Raw genomic sequence first — 18145 nt, forward strand, 5'->3', positions numbered from 1 at the left:
CCATGCATAGTTTAGACTTACAGAGAAATGTCATACAATAAAAGAGTTAGTTGACTGTTTGGTGTTGCTTAACCACATACCCCGGGTGTTAGGACAGAAATGGAGAGATTGACTTTGTTATCCTTGGTTGTTGGTCCTGACGTTAAAGTGTCATGGACAAAATTCTTGGTATGGATAGTCTACTGTTAGAAAACGATATTTTTCCATCCTTTGAAACTAGAAATTTAAACTATTATACTTAGCTATTGTTTGGATAATCATAGAACAAGAATGATATAGAGCAGTAGATAGGTAGAATTTGGTCTTTTATACTTAGCTATTGTTTGGATAATCATAGAACATTAGATGTTCAGAATAGTAGCCAGGTAGAATTTAGAAAATTATTATTACTTAGTTACAGTTTGGATAATCATACAACATTAAATATTTAGAATAGTAGCTAGGTAGACAAGAAGAAATGTATTGTATAATTTAATGTTTTCATTCATCTTGTGACGGCAAAAATATATCAGCCAGCTGACTAAACAAAACTTTTTGGATCATGGAAAAAAAACAAAGTAGCAGGTTTCGTAGTATTTTTACAGCAGCTTTTGACAGTTTAATTTAGGTTAGATTAGGTAGATGTTAATGATTGGCCCGCCCCGCAAGGTTAGAGCCCCCGCAAGGGTTAGAAAAAGGAGAAAAGCTACTGTGAAAATACGGTTAAACTTAATATTTCTTAAAATAGGCACATTTTACTATACATTTATCATTCAAAGGGAGCGCAGCTACACTTACTAAATATAGGTCTGTCTGTATTGTGTATATTTAGGTACAGAGGAGAAGGATAAATGTGAGAAGGGTGAATTAATCTGTTATGGAAGGAATATTTTCATGGGATATATCAACAAGGAGACAGATAATCAGGTAGGCAGTTGTGTTTACTACCCTAGGAAAATAGATTTCACAGCTTTTGACCTATCTATTATATTGACGTCATAGTAGAGGGAAATAGATGGGGTATAGGTTATTTCCTGAAGTCGATATAATAGGTATGCCAAAAGCAGTGACAGATGCTGTGAGTATTGGTGCAAAAAATATGACGTAACAAAAAAAATTAGCCAATTAGAGGCCACTATAAATTTTACCATTGGTCAATAACGGCCTCTCATTGGCAAATTTTTTTTGTTACGTCATATTTTTTGCACCAATACTCACAGCATCGCAGTGACATCTTTTCGCATTTTGCTAAAGCGCTATGGACAGCTACATTAGGTAGTTTATTCAACATTTTTAATAGCTAAGCTACTTTATAGGTAATCTTTTTTTTGTGCGTCCATCATGGTATAGGGTAAATGTAACTTTCAGATGCTATTTATGATAGATTAAACTTTTTTGTAAAGATTCCCTGAGGCTCTTTGTAGTGCCTGTAAAAATGACGTCATACAATAAAAATGACCAATGAAAGGCCAATACACAGACTAAATTGCCAATTGCAGGCCGGTATACATTTAAATTGACCAATGGTAGGCCAGTATGACTTCGCTTTTTTAGGCACTATAAAAAGCTTCAGATTCCTATTACAAATGAGCATCCAGTGCATGCTAACATGTCCACAAGACATGCTCATGTTCTATCATAACCTTCTGTCTCTTTTTTTATGACAACCAAACATCAGCTCTAAAGCTTAACTTGTCTGTTATTCCATATATGTTTTTTTTCATTTGGTACTTTATAAAAATTTCTAATATCATTGTGTATTGTGATCATTGTCGTATGCGAGGCATCTCTATGATCAAGTATTATTGTTTAATTATAAGTATATTCATATCAAGCTTCCCGTAGTTTAGTATTTTTTTATTTACATGGATTTTTTGTTCAAAATTATAAATATTAATTCTATTGTAACATTATATTACTTGTTGTTTGTTTATTTCACTTATTTGTTAAGCTTTTTTTCTTTTTTAGTATCATCTTTGTTTCCCTTAGATAAAAGACTATTTAAGATGCATTAATTTTAAAAATTGAATAAAAAAGTAAAAAGTAATAAAATTTATTACCAATTTGGTTTAGGTTTTAATTGCAAAATGTATATAACAAGGATGACAACATCCTTAAAAAAAGCTATAACAATCTCAACTTTTCAACCTATAATATTGATCTGCATTTGGAGTAATTTTGATTATCATCATTGGGGATGTATACCAATTAATCGACCATTGTCTTATCCCTTAAAATCCCTGATGAAAAAGCAATAAGGAAGTCTTTACATACTTTACTTTATTATTCTTTTTTAACAATTTTTATGAGTAAATGGATGGATAAATTGCATGTTTTAAAAGAGATTCCTCTTTATAATTATTGTATATTTATGCAGTTTAACAGTCTTTAAGGTTGCACGCACATCACAATATTTTTAAAAGCTTTGTTCAATTCATGATTTTTATTTTTTGCTACTTATGGATGTTGTCATCTTTGTTGTTAATGTAAATTAAAGAATTTCACGTTTAAATTTTTCACTTTCGGTACCCAAAGTTTTTTAAAAGTCTATCTAATTAATTTAGCTTAATTTCTGGGTACTTTTTAAAAATCTAGATCCATTCAAACTTTTCCACCAATCAATATAATCATAATTGCATGACTTTCATCTATTTATCCCCCATTTTCTTATCCTTTCAAACTCTTGAGTTTTGAAAATTTTAAGCATATGAACTTTTTTAAGCATCAAAAACTGATCCTTTATTTTCTGATTATCTCTACTTGAAAGCTATAAAACACTAGAGCATATTTTTTCGACCATAAAAAGTATTAACCCTTGCCTAGGGATACTAATTATGTATGTAGATTTTAAGCAAATGCACTTAATAAAGCATTAAAAACACCTTCTTGTGCATAACGATTAGCGGTAGTTTTTCTCTGAGTGCCTAGTTGATCGATCAAAGACCCCCTCCTAATATTTCAGAAATAAGAATGGGGGATTGTGGAAAGTTTTCGGTTTCTTAAATTATAACTTTTAATTTGTCTTAAAAATAATGGGGCGGGGCTCAGTCCTCGATAGGTCTTTAAGGAAAAGCCTCTTTTTAGCTCAGCAACAATATTTATAGAGCTTAGTTTCCCTCTCTTTGTCTGTAAATTAAATACGTAAGTACCTCTCTCTGTATATCGTTTCATTACTATTTCAACCTAAGAGATTTACCGGTTTTTTAAAATCATATTTTAAGATTATTTCATTTTTTCATTATTCTATTGTTAACTTCCAAATGCTGCATTATTTCTGGAAACAGTTGTGCTTTTAAAATCTACTCCAGTGAAATTTTAAGGTTGCAACTTCATTACCACATTAAAATTACTTTTCTTTAAATTAAATTTTTCATATTTTTCAGAATCTGTTGACCGACGACAACTGGTTGAAATTGGGTATATTTTTTAGAACCGAAGCTACGCTATAATTTTAAATATCCGTCCGTCTGTCCAAACTGAATCAAGGTAAACGTGACTTCTCGGCTCCTATTCAAGATAGACGGCAGAATCTTATTGTCAACATCCGTGGCGGTAGGACAGATTGTTTTTTTTTCTGAATGTAATCATTCGTGTTTTTTACCGAAGCTTCTATATAGCAGTATAAAATTTACTTAGTCTATCGGTCTGATGATTATGCTTAAAACGACATAAAAGCTTATCTTTCTGAAGGTTTCGTTATTTTTATACATCGCATATTCTCTCGCTATCTTGTATCTTTTATTTTATGGCAACTGTAGAATAAGCATTTTCTTTACAACTCAACTTTTTGTGCTTTGCTATTTATGGTTGTTGTCATCCTTGTTTTAAATTGTCTAGGTGAAGAGGGAAGTTTGGATTGTGAAGGATTCCTCAACGTTCATGGCAAACAACAGGTTAACATTTATAAAAAAAATCTTTGAAAACTATATATATCTTAAAGTGAAAATTGTAAATCCAAAAGGTTTCGTGATTTATTAGCATGCAAAATGAAATTTTCCGCCTTTTTTATTGTTTATTCTGCTTTTCGGCTTGACTTAAAAAATCGAAAAAACTATAATTAATTTGGGTTTTTGTGTTCAATTGGCAAATTCAGGGAAATCACCTCTTTTTATACACTGAGTGTAATTGCGCTAATTGTGGAAATAAATATCCTTTTTCATTAGGACAAACTTGAGATGTCAGCGAACACTGTGCATCCAGCGGTCATAGAGGCTAACCTGCGGCTGGAGCTGCCGTGTATCAACAGCTGTCTTGTCTTTGCACATGGGGTAGATAAACTTGGGGTTCTACTCTCTCTAGGTAGGAATTTCAAAGATACGTTTGGTAATTTTTAAGACTGAGATATGGCCACCAATGTTAAACATTAAAAAATCAAAATAAAAATTCTTAAGGCTTTCGAGTCATTTGTATGGTCCTTAGGACCTCTAAACAATAATCTCCAAAACGTTTGTCTTTGTGTGAGTGTGTCCCACTTTGTAAAGTATTCTGCACCTGTTATGTGAGTTGATAGTTTCGAATCTCGGCTTAACACCATGTCATTACTAAAGACGTTAAAATGGTTCCTACTTCTGCTATGTCAGGTGCGCAATATAGATAGTTAGATTAGGGGGAATGCCTTGGCCCAAAACAGGCGCAACTCATTACCATACACATTTAGGACATTTCAGACAAAGGTCGTGCAATCAAAGAACTGGTTGTCTGATTTGTGTTACTTAACCTTATTCCCGGGTGTTTGAACAGAAAAGGAGACATTTGGCTCCTATTGGTTATCCTAGGTTGTTGGACCATGGCGTTTGAGTGTCATGGACAGCCTCTCCGCCTGTATGAGGTAATTGATGAGGTAAAAGAAAACATATCTTGTTTAGACACTGAGTTGGATGGTGAATCTGGAAATCCCACAGCAAAGCTGTCACAGTCAACTGCTCAATGGTTCAGGTACATATTAAACTTGGATGCTCACATTATATCAACATAAGATCACAGACATGATATAATATTTGAAAAGTGTGAATAATGTATGGAAGGGTAAAATCTATTACAATTTGCATGGCATATGCACAAGCCGTGATTCAGAAAATTAATTCCATTTAAAATTGCTGAAAATTTGAACAATGTTGTGGGCGTAATTAAGGCTTAAAACTTGTTTTGTACTGTAACTAAAGATAAGTGGGTTAGAAAAATGGAAAAGAAGTAAGCGTGTTGTGGTGAAATTTTTACTTGGGATTGCTTTTCAAAATCCTGGTCCCTTGTGCCTAGACAAATGAAATGTAGAATATTAATATGATTTGTTAAAATTTAAAGGTTTTGAACCATGGCGTAAAGGCATTCTGTAAAATCTAAAATATCTTGTGTAACATAGGATCTCGTAAACCGCTGAACTGATATGGTTCTGTTTTACAGTGTAGCTTCTCATAGGTCTATAACTATCTAGTGAAAGGTACTCATAGAGGCCTAAAGGGGCTAGTTATAAATGTATCAGTAGACTGTTTATTAAATTTTTGTTTTTTTATCTATGTATAATTTTAGGGCTGCCAGATTTGACGTTCAAACTATTAATGATGTTATAGAACATATTGAAACAGGAATCAAACATGTGATGCAGGTATAGTTAATATTGCAGCTGTGCTTCTAGCCTCATTTGGGGAGTGTTTTCTACTGTAGCCAGGGAGGAAAGAGACATTTTGGTATAAACTACACTGGTGCTAAAATGTTTATAACCATCTAATTTGTTTTATTTTAAAACTTTTGATATCTTATTGAATTTTGATTAGTTGGTTCCCATCCAACAGTATCCAAATTTGAACCAATAATATTAATCTACAGAAGGGATACTTTTGCTTATCATCATTGATTATGTATATTGATCCATCGTTTAAGGCTTATACATCGAGATTGAAACAACAAAGATAAAACTTATCAAAAATAAACAATGATTTTTTTATTAAATCAGCCTAAAATAAAACATTTTTAATAACAATTATTGCAATTATGTTAATTTTCTAGGCTGGGATAGACCGAGCAAATCAGCATGTACAATCTTCATGTCAGATGATTGGTAAGACTTCTCTTTGTTAGCGAAGCTACTCTACTTCTGTCCATCTTTAGTTTACGCAATGGAAAAAAAACATGAATTTTAGGTTTTTGCTCAAGAAAGACGGCTGAATTTTTTTGTGAAGATTTCCATGATTGTAGAAAATATTTGCTTCTACAATTGTGTACATATATATAAATCATTTTATTTAGGGGAATGGCGAGTTCTGCCGAATTCATTTTCGCTGGCCACCGGTGAATTAGGTCCTACGCTAAACTTGAGGTAAGTATTTTTGGCTGGTTAAAATAGTTTTTTGAGTGTCAAGTCACAATATATCAATCATGACATACAAGGGGGGTTGGTTGACCCTCCACTTCCAATTCTAGTTATACAAAGAAAAAAGAAGTAACTTTGGGATAATTTTGATCCCAAAGGTTATGGCTAATAAATGGCAAAACAAGGTTTTTTTATTCTTTTTTATTCTTTTTTTTTTGGGGGGGGGGGGGAGGGGGCGAACAATTACAGTCAATTGTACCCTCTCTACTTGAGAAATATAAAATATGATAATAACTTGGGGCACTTTAGGGGGGCCGGGGGGGGGGGAGTCCAGGGGCTATTTCTCTTGGCAGGGTGAAGGAACCCTTCTCTAAAATAATGAATGTAAATTAACCGTATCTTATCGGTTAGGTAGATCCTTAGCCACAGACAGACAGACTTCCTATTTTTTTTATAAGAATATTTTATAACAAGTACATTGCTTATTCATTTTTAGGCGAAGCCATGTATTGAGCAAGTACAATGAGCATATAAATCTGATGCTGACCCATGAGGGGAGAAAGTAAGTTACTTTTTTTGATGCGCAACTACTCTATAAAAGTTCTAATTGTTAGTTAGTCAATTACTAACAATTAATATGTCAAATGCCACGTCAACATAAGCTAGTATGACAAAAGACAGAGTACATACTGGATATAATGTGAATAATATGAGAGATTTTCGCATACCCTGAAAAATGTTTTCTTCTAGTTGGCTATTAAAACTATAACCCCCATTATCCCCTCCTTTTTTACTTTACTTTATCCTCTTCCTTGATCATGGATGAACGTATTGCGCATTATCTGAGGACTAGATTAGCAACCTAAACAAAATTTCTAAAGAAAATTTATAATCTTGATTTATTTTTGTAGGCATAGTTTTACCGATTCTATTAGTGGTGAGTCATTTGCTGGTAAGTTATTTCAGTTTTTCTATCCTTTGAAAAAAAGGTGTATTGTTGAAGTTGAGCCTCCAGCACTTAAAAATTAAAATAAATAAAATTGAGCCGAAAGTCTTACCGACAGGAACACTTATTGAATACCTTAAGTTCAAAATTTCGTAGCTAATAAGATATTGGGGAGAAAAGTAAGAAGTAAATTTTTCAATAACTTTAACTCTATTCAAGAATAAGAAGAAAGAGTGAAAATCTAAAGATAAATAGTCAGGCAAAAGTATCAAAGAGTAAAAAGAAAAGAGTAACCAATACAAAAATATATTTAGGCTATCCTAAAAACTAAACCTTAATATCATAGAGAAAGAATAAAAGAGTAAATAACTACTAGTATATCAGTAAAAAAGGAATAAGTAAAACTATATTTATATCATATATATTTTATATCAAGACAATAAACTACAATATCATAGAGTAAGAATGAAAGAGTATAGTAATTAATACATAGATTTAGGCTACCTTGAAACCTACCCTCATCTGCTACACAATATCATAGAGTAAGAAGTAAAGAGCGTAATAATTAATATATTTAGGGTACCATGACCCCTACCCTCATCTGCTACATAACATCATAGAAGAAGAAGAAAAGAGTGCTAGAAACAGCATTGACAAGGTAATTTATTTTAAATTTTAAGAAAAAAAGTCTTTATTAAACAAGTAAACTAAAAAGTATGGAAACGCTATAGGAGAATAGTGATTATCTCGGCTGCTATTAAAATAGACTGAGAATTACTCTAACCTATTTGGTCCTTCAGTTGGACGCCCATACTTTATTCATTGATTGATATGTAAAGGTTTCAGAGTTTTTTTCTCACCCTTTTCTAGGGCCACTGACTAGCTGCTCTTTAACTCACTTTTTCTGCTTGTTTATTCAAATCTGTTTGTGTTTTTTTGCTATTTATGGATGTCTTTTTATTTTTCATCAGTTAAGAGATATTTTTGTTTAGGATTTCAGTACTCTAGAGAGGGATAAGGAGAAGGATAAAATTGTTGAAGAATCAGCTGAAAATGTTTCTGGTGAAAATGCTACTACTACCGATAGTTCTACTGCAGATGATACTAACACTGACAAGGAAAACCAGATTGAAGTTGTTGTTGAAAATCAGGTATGAAGGAGCAAAAGCTAATGGACACGGGGATCTCAGGGATTAAGATAAAGGCCGATAAATTGATCATCTAAAATAATGAAAATCACACTGGTACCTTGTAAGATAAGTAAATGCATAGTTTGTACAAACCAATCAGGATTTAATTAAAGTCTCTACAGTTTTTATGCCAAAGCATAAAATTTGGATACCAGAATCTTTAATTTTTAGTCCAATTTCCCTCCTCCCTGAGATTGGATAGTACACAAACTTTGGTTCGGTTAAATTGAGAGAGAGAGTTATAGGAGCTCTTGTAGATTTTAGAGCTCCACACTCTAGCATTACAGAAGGACAGACAGGCAGACATAAATACATATAGAGTAGCTTGCTACCGAAACAAATAATTTGACATCCAAAAAAGCAAAAGTAAGAAATGAGACGACAGAATAAAATAGCATTAAAATTACCAAAAAATCGATGAAAAGTATTATTATATCATGTAAAACTTGATACAAAATTTGTTTTTATTTAATTTGACCAACGGACAGTCTTGCAATGATAATGACGTTGCTACGATTTCTAAATCATAAGTAACTGATACAGGAATCAGACGTCACCGAAACTGTCCCAATTTTGTATAACTTTTGCGGAACAAGTTCTAATTACGTCATATTTTTCTTTCCAGAAAAAGGGAGGGGGGGGAAGAAAATCTCTTCAAAAGAGATGGGGAAAACCCCCTTTTCTCCCATCTCTTTTTTCTTCCTCCCTTCCCTTTTTTTTCTTTCCCCCTTCTCTTTTTCGGGAAAGAAAAATATGACGTAATTGGAACTTGTTCCGCAAAAGTTATACAAAATTGGGACAGTTTCGGTGACGTCAGGAATCAACTTGCAAAGTTTGAAATTTATTTGACAATTCAAACAATCTTAAATTGATTATAATATGTTACGGATGGTTGGACGTACGTACATAGTCTAATCCTAATTATAGAAAAGCTTTGCTTTTAAAAACTTTTACCATATATAGGACGAGAATACAACATCTGAATCAAGCTGTGGGGACGATTCGTCCGTGAGTAGCAAGTCTAGCGGAGTCATTCAGCAGACCATTCAACAGACCAGCGAGGAAGTCAATGCTAATAAGATCAAAGTTACAAGAAGATAATTGTCTGTCCGTTTGTAAGTGCGTAGTTGTGTTTAGTTCCCTTGGATAATGGGGATAGATGTCACAGCTTTTGGCCTACCTGTTCTATTGACGTCATAGCAGTGGGAAAGAGAAAGGAAAGGGAAAAAAATACCTAGAAAAGAGATAGAATAGGTAGGCCAAAACCAGTGACATCTATCCCCATTTTGCTAGAGCACTATAGACATTAGACAGCTACTGTAAGTGCCACATTTAAAGTCAGGCGGTTTCCCTTAAAGTTCCTGGTGGGTATTAAATTCCCCCCCCCCCACATTATTTTTAAAAAATAATTTGATAATAAGGGGATGGGGGCTAGTTTTTCTTTATTACTTGATTACTTTTGGGTGGGTGAGATTAGGTTATAATGGTCAGGACTCCAGCAGTGGTTTGGTATAAATAAAAATTATCCCCCTCCCCCTTATTTTCGATTTTTTAAAATTGGGGGAAGGCTTCAATGTTCAATAGGCACTTTAAAGAAAATCACCTAAAGTAAATGCTAATCTAACTAAAAGTTATAATATTCTTATTTTTATTTAGTCAGCCGTGTTGAAAAATCATGTATCGTATTTCAGACAATTGTCCAGTGAAAATGAAATAAAACCAGACATAGATTATATAACTCTTTATTTTACTATGCACGGAAAGCTGTCTCTAATACAATACATTAAATTATACTTTAATGAAATATTTTGCTCAATTAATATTTTACAATTTATGTTTTGTACTTTTTGACTGTATATAATAATTTATATATTTTTGTAAAATTCTGTAAAATAATTAGATTCGTATTATTTAATTTGTTGAAAATTTGTTGATTTGCTCAATCATAGAATTTATAACGAGGACAATTGTGGCCACTAGTAGCGAAGCATAAAAATCATTGATGGACAAACGGACATAGTTAATTGTAGAGAAGATGTTCAGTTTTTATATTTTAAAAGGAAAACAGACGGAGAGAATAATAGAAACGGACGAACAGACAAAGTGAATTATAGAGTAGGTACATTATTTGCCAAATGTACCACTTTTCTGCACTACCTCTCCGATTTTGTTAATACTCTATATTTTGGTCCGTTGGGTGATTCAAGGATGCTGGATGGCCAAAAATAAGTTTCAGAGTCCCTGGATGTCTAGATATCTAGCTATCTATGAAGGTAGGTAACAAAAATTTAAAAAACACCCATTTTTTCACAATTTTAAAAATAATTTTTTCATCAATCTTACATCCAACCTATACATTTTATACACCAAAATGATTGTTTATTCATGTAAAAAGCGCACATAATGCTATTTTGGCCAAAACTCTAATTTTACAGGGTGTCCAACAAAAAGTGTATTTTGGATATCTAGTGTAATACCCAAAATACCTGTCCGAAAAAAATCATTTTTTTTGGCTTAAATCCTGTGTATTATCTGTGGGCATATGTGGTATATAACGGTTCGGAGGACCCGGGACTATAAGGTTGTCAAATTTCATTTTGGAACACCCTGTAAATGTGATTTTTGTGTCTGTAGAGCTAAAACTTGGTCCAAATTGGCTATTTTTTTCAAATTACTCTAATATGTGTCTTAGTATGTTTGGCCATAGTGTTTTCTGACCAGATCAATATTTTCCTATTTTTTTGGACACCCTGTATTTTCAAAAAAAAAGAAAAAAAAATTTGTTTTTTTTTAAATTTTTTTTCTATTTTTAAGTTACTTAAAACTGTCAAATAGATACAGATTTTGACTAATAACAATAATATTTGCCTATTTTACAAAATTTTACACTTTTGGGACACCCTGTGCATGTTTTTGAAAAATGATGGTTTTTGCCCATTTTTGGGAGGAAGGAGTCGTTTTAAGGCCATAGACTATTTCTTCATTTTTGTAGAACTTTTCAAGATACATCATTTGTTATTTATGCAAAAAGCGCAAAAACCGAACCGTTTTGCCGTTATTCACTGCCAAAGGCGGAATTTTTTACGTTTTTGCCGTTCCCGAGGATTTAATGCGCATTTTAGGTAGGAAGACGTTGATTTTTCAAGATAACTGTGAAGTACTTTTATTTAGGCATTTTATTTTTCTAAATTTCATGTGAAATAAAAATTTTTGTATATCCAACCGATTTTTGTCAAAAGGAATTTCAAATGCACATGGTTTATGTTTCTTTTATTACTTATGTTATAGCAATTATTTATATTATATACACTTCAATTTCTTGTTTTAACAATTGAAATCCATCTCGACGAAAAACAGTTAGCTGCACAAAAAATTTGACTTAATATGAATTTTAGAAAATTAAATTTCCTAAATAAAAGTATTTTAGAGTAATCTTGAAAAATCAACGTCTTCCTACCTAAAATGCGCATTAAATCCTCGGGAACGGCAAAAACGTAAAAAATTCCGCCTTTGGCAGTGAATAACGGCAAAACGGTTCGGTTTTTGCGCTTTTTGCATAAATAACAAATGATGTATCTTGAAAAGTTCTACAAAAATGAAGAAATAGTCTATGGCCTTAAAACGACTCCTTCCTCCCAAAAATGGGCAAAAACCATCATTTTTCAAAAACATGCACAGGGTGTCCCAAAAGTGTAAAATTTTGTAAAATAGGCAAATATTATTGTTATTAGTCAAAATCTGTATCTATTTGACAGTTTTGAGTAACTTAAAAATAGAAAAAAAATTTAAAAAAAAACAAAAATTTTTTTTCTCTTTTTTTGAAAATACAGGGTGTCCAAAAAAAAGGAAAATATTGATCTGGTCAGAAAACACTATGGTCAAACATACTAAGACACATATTAGAGTAATTTGAAAAAAAATAGCCAATTTGGACCAAGTTTTAGCTCTACAGACACAAAAATCACATTTACAGGGTGTTCCAAAATGAAATTTGACAACCTTATAGTCCCAGGTCCTCCAAACCGTTATATATCACATATGCCCACAGATAATACACAGGATTTAAGCCAAAAAAATGATTTTTTTCGGACAGGTATTTTGGGTATTACGCTAGATATCCAAAATACACTTTTTGTTGGACACCCTGTAAAAATAGAGTTTTGGGCCAAAATAGCATTATGTGCGCTTTTTACATGAATAAACGATCATTTTGGTGTATAAAATGTATAGGTTGGATGTAAGATTGATGAAAAAATTTATTTTTAAAATTGTGAAAAAATGGGTGTTTTTTAAATTTTTGTTACCTACCTTCATAGATAGCTAGATATCTAGACATCCAGGGACTCTGAAACTTATTTTTGGCCATCCAGCATCCTTGAATCACCCAACGGACCAAAATATAGAGTATTAACAAAATCGGAGAGGTAGTGCAGAAAAGTGGTACATTTGGCAAATAATGCACCAGTAGCTTCGTTACTAACAAAAAGTATTGATTTTTTTTGTATAATATCAAAAAACATGTTTCATTTATCATAATTTATTTTCCTTGCCAATATTTAATGTATTTAATAAATATCAATAAAAGTATCAGACCTAATGTTTTATTTTTTTTTAAATTGTAAAAAAGTTTGAATCCTTGTGTAAAGTAATAGTTAATACGATCTTTGTCTGTCTTATCCTTGAATCGATATAATTCTCCTTTATAATGTTTCTTCTCATATGTCCTTGGTAGGTTATAATTTTATTTGAGGAGGGTTCTTCAAGCCCCCCCCCCCCCCCCTCTTAAAAATATAAATTATTAACTTTTATTTTTAAAACTAAAATTTAAAGTGTAAGGTAACATTACCCCCTCCCCCATTCCTTAACGGCCCCTAGAGACCTCTTGGGGGCGTATCCACTACTAAAGTATAAAACGTGAAAACGTTTGAACACTCAACGTAATAAATCAACCAATCCAAATTCAGTAAAGGTCCCCCAAGTTGTCAAGCGAATAGATAAGAAAATGTTATTGTAAAACTTTGGGGACTAGTTTAGTTGTGTCCATTCTTATTTAGGGGGGAGGAGTTATTTTTTCCATGGACGATATCTCTTTGCTTATCTTTATAAGTAGCGGCTTCTCCCCTAGCCTCTAGGTACCTATGTAAGAAAAAGAAAAAAATATGGGGGGGGGGTATTTTTGCGGGGTTAGGGGTGTCCCACCCCCCAAGAAAATAGCCTAAAACCACCACAGGACCAGTAGGTATATTCCCTGAAGAGTAGAATCCGATCGGTTCAGGGGTTACCGAGATCTTAAGGGAAAGACGGACAGACCGACAGAGAGACATCGTTCTACTTTGTATTATAGATATAGTAAAAGGAGCTCTGTGTGTCTGTCTGTTTGTGTGTAATGAATGATCTTTCTAAACACTTATTCAATTTGATTATCCTTTACAGCTAGATGTATAAATAAGTATTTAAAGCTTTTAAAGGTCTCCCCCTACCTCATTCAAAGAAATTCTTTGCAAACATGAAGTCAATAATAAAATAGGTAAAAATCATAAATATATGTTTTCTTTGACTTGTAACACTTCGCCATTAAATACAATTTTTAATCGGCGTAAATATTTGACAAACAAAAAGTGTACTAATACAAATTGAGTAGAGTTCTTGTGCCAATCTTCAAGTAAATTAATTACAATTTAATATTAGTACGTCAGTAATCTATCACAGGGCTTAATTATTTGGAATTCATTTATTATTTATCAAATAAATGAGCAGAAAACAGACAATTTGTAAAATAAATTGATATATCATAATTTGCTTTGTGAACTTTGAAGCAATTAAAAGCAAATTTTTTCAAGAATTTGGGTTAATAAAACAATTTGGTCATAATCGTAAATGAAAAAATAGCTGCCGCGGCCCTATTTAAAACTAATTAATATACTTTTTACTTTTTAGAAGGGGGGGGGGGTGGTATTTATTTCCAAGGCGATTTATCTTGGGTTGGTCGAGGAAATTTCCCCAAAACATTTATAAGCCATCCCCTGAACCTATAAGATACTTCATAGTAAAGGAGAAACATATCAGTTAATTTACTATTAAGGTCGTCAGTAAAAGAAATAAATAAATATTTACAGTTAAACATTCTGTGACTTTTATACAAAAAATCAAGAAAATTATTGTTTGAAAATGTTTAAGCATTAATAATTTATACATTGGCAATTTTACAAGGACATTAAATTGCATAACAATTATTAGGATTTGTTAAACAATCACTGAATATGACAATTCATATAAATGCAATATCCTATAATATAAAGAACTAAGCTTTTTTGTTTGTAGCGAAGGATCTCGCTCACCACCGAACCGATATGGTTCTTCTTTAGAGATGGTTTCAGGCTATTTTATCTTTAAGAATAAGCCTGGGTATTGTTTTAAGCTATTTTCTGCCCTTCCATATCCCTTCGAATATAGAGTCCCTAGATGCCAGGGTCGCAGACGCTAGTAGGGCCAAAAAGTTAAAGCTAATTAAAAAAATGACTGTTTAATTAAAGACCGAGAAAAGAGAGAGTAAAAAAAATGATCCGTTTTTGTGACCAATACGTTATCAGCTAACCCAATTTATATAAAATCTTCGTTTTTTTGTACAACAATTATTGCAAAAACATAAAAGCACTTTGGCGACATACTTTTATACGTTAATTTACAACAATTAGCACAGGAATAATGTAAAAAGTAAAAATATTTAAAAATCGAATATTTGATTTATCTTAATATATAGATTTTTTTATTACATACATAACAAATGATAATATTAACAGTATCATAATACAAGTGTTAAATATTCATATACATACAATAAAATTGAATACGAATAAAAAAAATTAAGGACAAATCAATATATCAATGGTGCAAGAAAATTACAAGCTTCAAGACTTTTACTTGATCAATTAAAACAAAATAATCACAGTGGGATCTTTTGACAAATATCGGGACATTAAGAGTAAGCAAAAGTAAACTTCAATAAATAAGCTTGTATTTGAAGAAATGATGTAATTTCTTTTGCTTTAACTCAGAAATAACTTAAATTTTGCTCCTGTTAACTTCTAATGTGCATTTGGTAAGTACGTCTTGCTGTTTTGGAGGAGCGAAGCTACCCTATTTTTAAAAAATCTATAAACCTTCATAACTTTAGCTAGGATAGGAATATCTTAACAAAATCAACGTCTATGTAAATATTTCTTCAATGCAAACAATGTTTGTGAACATGAATATAGCGTCAGGTGCACCCAGTTCGAGTCCCGGCTTTTTTAGATAGGCCCAGAATAAGTAAAATAGGACACTTATAAGGCATATTTTAAAATATTTTTTTTACAGATATAAACAACAATAACATAATTTTCAAAACACTTTTGATTTTGTGTTAATAGCTTTACTCTGAGTCGAGCTATCTTCATTTAAAGTTTGTATAAGAATATAAACTGCATAATTACTTATAATATTTTCTCTCTCAAACGTATATTTTTCTCTCTCTCTGATGCGTATGTAATGTTTTGCAATATTATAATTAATCTCCAAATTTGAATTTCTGCTGGGCCAAAACCAGTTAGAACTACAATTTTTTTCAGAACACATGAAATTTAGCAAATTTAATTGCTAAAATAAAAGTATTTATAAGTCATCTTTATTTAACGACTCCTTTATCCCTTAAATGTCCATTAAAACCGCGAGAACGGCAAAAATCGTTAAAAATCACGCCAACGGTGGCAAATAACGGCGTAACGGTTGGCCGGAGGCAAATGATGCATAAGTCAAGAAAGATCCGCCTTAAAAAGTTTGAAAATATTGCAGAGATGACTTTGGGCTCTAAAATGACTCCTTCCCCCTCTAACGGGGGAAAATTTGAAATTAACAAGAACAAAATTGTTCAAACCATGCAATGTAAAATGCTCAATTACTCAAAAACGGACAAGAGGCCCCAGGTTGTGAAAACTGTTTTATACACAATACATGTTGTATATTGATATTATTATTGCAAAACCCGGGGCCTCCTGTCCGTTTTTGGGTAAAATGGAGAAAACTGATTTTTTAGGGTTAAAAATCTTAATATTTTTGGTGAAATTTTCTCACAAAATGTCAATTTACACCACCAAAAAAATATTTTTTAAAATTTTTTTCTTTAATTAGACATTGGTACAGGTATCTGAAAAGTACCTCAATAAATTTTTTTTTTTCATAAGATGAACATAAATGTATTTTTTGTTGCTTTGAAAAAATTGTGTAAAAAAATCTGAAAAATCATCAAAACTGAAAAGAAATTTTTCACTACCTTTTTTAAAAATGGCATAAATCCGCCAAAAATTAATATTTTTTAAAAATTTATTTTCTAGCTGTCTACTTACAGCCATTATTAATTCCTAGGATAGATAAAAGTCGATTTTAGATTTTTTGGATGTCCCGATTTTTTCAAAAGATCCCACTGTGATTCTTGAGTAGCGAAAATGAAATAGGTAGACAAACGGACAAAGTCAGTTATAGAGCAAATATTTAGTAGAAAATCACAAAACCTGTAACATAAAATATGTATCTTATAGCATTATTTGGCTTAAATAGATCTTATGGTGTATCTCCTTCTGTATAAGCTATCCGAGGCAGTTAAGATATTCGGTTTTTGTAAAAGATAAGTCAGACGTACGGATTTTCGAATAGAGTAGCTTCTCCACTCAAAAGACTAGCAATTCCACTTGTCCTTGTTCAAATCACAAAAACTTTTAACGCAAAAATATTTAATGAGGTCTACTTTGAACTATGTATCAGTAGCGCAGCTACTATATAATTCACTTTGTCTGCTCATCAGTCCGGAAGTAACGCCATGGGGTGTTAATGTGATTTTCTCTGCTACTATTTGAGGTAGACTATTGATTCCCTTACAGCCTCCCATCTACAGCTGACTAGGTTCGTCGGTCTGTCGGTCATGCTACAAATGACAATTAAGTCCATAGAAAATTTGCTCCGTAATCTCGTTTGTCCCTTTGTCCATCAATGAACTTATTTATGAACGTTGTCATCCTTGTTTCATATACATATGTTTGTTTCAGTATGTACTATGTTTATGAGTACTATATACTTTTGGTGCTTTTTGATGGATAGACATGGTTTATTTTACATTTTGCTTGGTTAGTAGTCATAGTCTGTTCAAAGTTTAAAGATTTAACCCTTACAGCTCGGGCCCCAATTCCCACCTTAATAGATCGGGGGGGGGGGGGGGGGGGGGGCTCCAAGAGCCCCCCCCCCTCTATCTCGGCTCCTGTTACAGATAAAGACGTAAATTTTTTTTCTGGTGGTTCATGTGTATTTTTAGAGAAAATTACTTTTTCATGTCATAGCAGCCAGGCCGCTACTTAGCCGCTTTTTAGCGGCCAGCCGCAAAATTTTAAAACAGCTGTAGAGCGGCCAATTTTGCAGCTAGGATGACCAAATTTTAGGACGAACTTTTATTTTTTATAACAAAAAAATTACTTTTTCTGATCATCGCCAAAAAACGGCAAATAACGGAAACCGCCATTTTCGGCGGTTACGGCGGTAAAACGGCGGTTGGCGGCGCCGATTAATATTTTTATCTGTTTGATGTTGCTCAAGGATTTACCAAAAAAATTTATAGGACTCTAGCTGTAATAGAAGCCACGATATTCATGATATATGTCTGTAGTAAAAGCCGGACAAAAATCGGTCATAAAGTCGGTC

The 18145-nt window shown here is 32.4% G+C and overlaps 1 protein-coding gene across 1 annotated transcript in view; it reads left to right on the top strand.

The window, feature by feature from the left end:
- Positions 1-10541, top strand: part of LOC145335086 (very long-chain-fatty-acid--CoA ligase bubblegum-like) — a 122684-nt gene extending 112143 nt beyond the window's left edge. The window contains exons 21-33 of the mRNA XM_080180797.1: positions 812-906; positions 3363-3396; positions 3817-3872; positions 4143-4278; positions 4845-4914; positions 5506-5581; positions 5983-6034; positions 6223-6292; positions 6783-6848; positions 7198-7238; positions 7811-7890; positions 8225-8383; positions 9386-10541. Of these exons, the coding sequence (XP_080036923.1) occupies positions 812-906; positions 3363-3396; positions 3817-3872; positions 4143-4278; positions 4845-4914; positions 5506-5581; positions 5983-6034; positions 6223-6292; positions 6783-6848; positions 7198-7238; positions 7811-7890; positions 8225-8383; positions 9386-9523 (1073 nt within the window). The 3' untranslated portion in view covers positions 9524-10541. The remainder of the gene's footprint in view (positions 1-811; positions 907-3362; positions 3397-3816; positions 3873-4142; positions 4279-4844; positions 4915-5505; positions 5582-5982; positions 6035-6222; positions 6293-6782; positions 6849-7197; positions 7239-7810; positions 7891-8224; positions 8384-9385) is intronic.
- The last annotated feature ends 7604 nt before the right edge of the window (positions 10542-18145 follow it).

Source organism: Acartia tonsa, chromosome 13, assembly GCF_053477335.1.
Source record: "Acartia tonsa isolate MP-2025a chromosome 13, ASM5347733v1, whole genome shotgun sequence".
Taxonomy (NCBI): Eukaryota; Metazoa; Arthropoda; class Copepoda; order Calanoida; family Acartiidae; genus Acartia; species Acartia tonsa.